At 53.8% G+C, this 2,411-nt stretch overlaps 1 protein-coding gene across 1 annotated transcript; it reads right to left on the reverse strand.

The window, feature by feature from the left end:
• Positions 1 to 332: 332 nt before the first annotated feature.
• NDN (necdin, MAGE family member) lies at positions 333 to 1,761 on the reverse strand. The gene has a single exon (XM_068991339.1). The coding sequence runs from the start codon at positions 1,702 to 1,704 to the stop codon at positions 727 to 729; it is 978 nt and encodes a 325-aa protein (XP_068847440.1). The 5' UTR covers positions 1,705 to 1,761; the 3' UTR covers positions 333 to 726.
• Between the last annotated feature and the right edge of the window lie 650 nt (positions 1,762 to 2,411).

The raw sequence follows: 2,411 nt of genomic DNA on the forward strand, positions 1-2,411 counted from the left end.
CCTTGCTGAAAATAAAACTATGCCCTTTACACATTTATGAGTCATGATGAGTACTGACGTCCCCGTCCTATTAGATGAAATAGTTATATCTGTATACTTAGTAATTCCCATTCCAAACTCATAATATTCTGTTAAGAAGATAAAGTACACTGTTTCCATGAATGACTGTATCACAAGAATCTTTAATGTTTAAAGTTTACTCATGGTGAGGTTGTATCTGTGTTTAGTAAAGTGTGCCCACATTGAGTCTGTTTCAGTTCACATCACCAAACTCCACAGGGATGTTTCTTGTGCCCAGGCAGAGCACAAAGACAGGGGTCAACTTTTCTCTTGGTTAGGCCAGCTTTTCTGGGGAGTTTTTCCAAACTCTGCAAGACCACTCTACCCCAATACACAGCCTCCGTCACACGTAAAAGAATATGGAAAATGTCTCAGTGTATTTCATAAGTTTAGCATGTCTCTGGTACAAAAAATTCAAGAAAGGTAGCACAAAAGCGAAAGCACCAACTGAGCTTACTTACAAACAACCATGCATGAATCCTATACACTAATATTACTGAAATGAACACAACATTGCATTAAGAGGTATAAAAGCACTGTATGGAAAACTTAAAAGTTACACGTGAAATACTGCACTGTAGATCCTGAATACTCTAATGTCCCACACTCCCACCCCTCCTCCACCCTGGTGAGGGGCAGAAAACTTCCATCTGCCTCCAGACCTTGCTAGTCCTCGGAGACACTGTTGCGGGGGCAGTGGGCAGTGGGGTGGGCCTCCCGCAGGGCTCTAGCCTCTTCCAGAGCCTCCCTGTAGCGGGAAGGCCAGGCCTGGGGGGTTTTCTTAAAGACCCTGGCCAGGAACTCCATGATCTGCATCTTGGTGATTTCGCGGCTGGCACGGGAGCCCCAGAAGAACTCGTACTCAGGGGGCTCGACATGGGGGACGCGCTGGTACTTCAGGTAGTTCTGCTGGACGAACTCCTCGGTGATAAGCTTTCTCACGTCTCCGAAGGTGGAGTGTTTCTTCCAAGGCCTCAGCCCCAAGATGCGCAGCACGTTCCAGACTGCACTCTCTCGAGCGCCGCGACCCTTCACGTAAATGAGGCTCAGGATCATCAGCAGGAGGCCCGTCATCGGCATGCGGTTGCTCAGAGCGACCCTGTCCAACTCCTCTGGCTCCAGAGCTTTGACCAGCGAAAACTCCATGGTGTGCAGGCTGGTCAGCCTCAGGTGCAGCCCGAACACGCGTGCGAGGATGAGGCTGGTGCGCCGAAGGATGCTTCTGCACCACTTCTTGTAACTGCCGATGACATCCTTCACCATGTCTGGGAACCAGATGATCATCCTCTTCTGGTCCTTGACCAGCACGTACCACATGAGCTCGTGTGCCTTCTGCACCAGCTGGGCCGGGGCCGGGGGCGCCGGGCTGAGCTGAGTTGTGCTCGGGGCCTGGTGGGGACGGCCTTCGTCAGCGGCCTGCTGCAGGGCCTTCGGGTCTCCCTCTTCGCCTGGAGTCTGGGGAGGCAGCGAGACCAGAGGGGCATCAGGCGGGCTTAAGGGAGGGCTCTCTGGCTCAGTGAGTGTCGCGGCCTGCGACCCCGGAGGAGAGGGCCCCCCGGTAATGCCGGGGCTGCTGTGCACCTCGGAGTTGGAGGCCTCGGCTGCAAAGTTGGGGTCGCACACATCCTTACTTTGTTCGGACATATCTGTTCGGTCTCGCAAGAGCAGGGCCGCCGAGTCCAAGAGCTCTTCGAGTCTGCTTTCCCTCCGCGGACTCCTGGAGAGGAAGTGCGCATTGCTGCGCGCGGCGCCTTCCGCAGAGGCCAGGCAGGGCGGGGCGGCGGCGGACCGGGCCAATGCGCCTGCGCGTCGGCGCGCCTGGGGCCCGGCAGTCGAGTTGGCGGGCGGGGCTCCTGGTGGGCTGCAGGAGGGGGCTAGGAGGCCCCAAGTAAGCATAGAGGGTCCGCTAGAATATGGGCCTCAGTGATCACTCCCCCTCCCCAGGCCTCCTGTTATGGCTAAGGAGGAGTTCTTGAGGAGGAGGGGAGGGAGATGGGTGAGCACTGGACAAGGAGTCAGTTTAAGGGACAGATGGTAATTTAAGCCTCTGAGATGCTGAAGCTGACTTTCTTAGAAAGCATTTGATTAGGTATATCCAAAATCAAGTTAGAGATCAATCCGAGAGCAAGAACTAGGCTGGTGTGTCAACTAGGTTTCAGATCAGTGTGGGAATTTAAACTGAGAGAACAGTCAGGATTGCCCAAGAAAATATGTCAACTCTGAAAAAGAGAAGTCGCTTAGTCATGTCCGACTCTTTGCGATCCCATGGGCGTAGCCTACCAGGCTCCTATGTCCATGGGCTTTTCCAGGCAAAAATACTGGAGTGAGTTGACATTTCCTTCTCCAGGGGT

Source organism: Capricornis sumatraensis, chromosome 19, assembly GCF_032405125.1.
Source record: "Capricornis sumatraensis isolate serow.1 chromosome 19, serow.2, whole genome shotgun sequence".
Taxonomy (NCBI): Eukaryota; Metazoa; Chordata; class Mammalia; order Artiodactyla; family Bovidae; genus Capricornis; species Capricornis sumatraensis.

Excerpts from the sequence above, each read along its gene's own strand:
- NDN (XM_068991339.1), bottom strand. The coding sequence starts at position 1,704 with ATGTCCGAACAAAGTAAGGATGTGTGCGACCCCAACTTTGCAGCCGAG.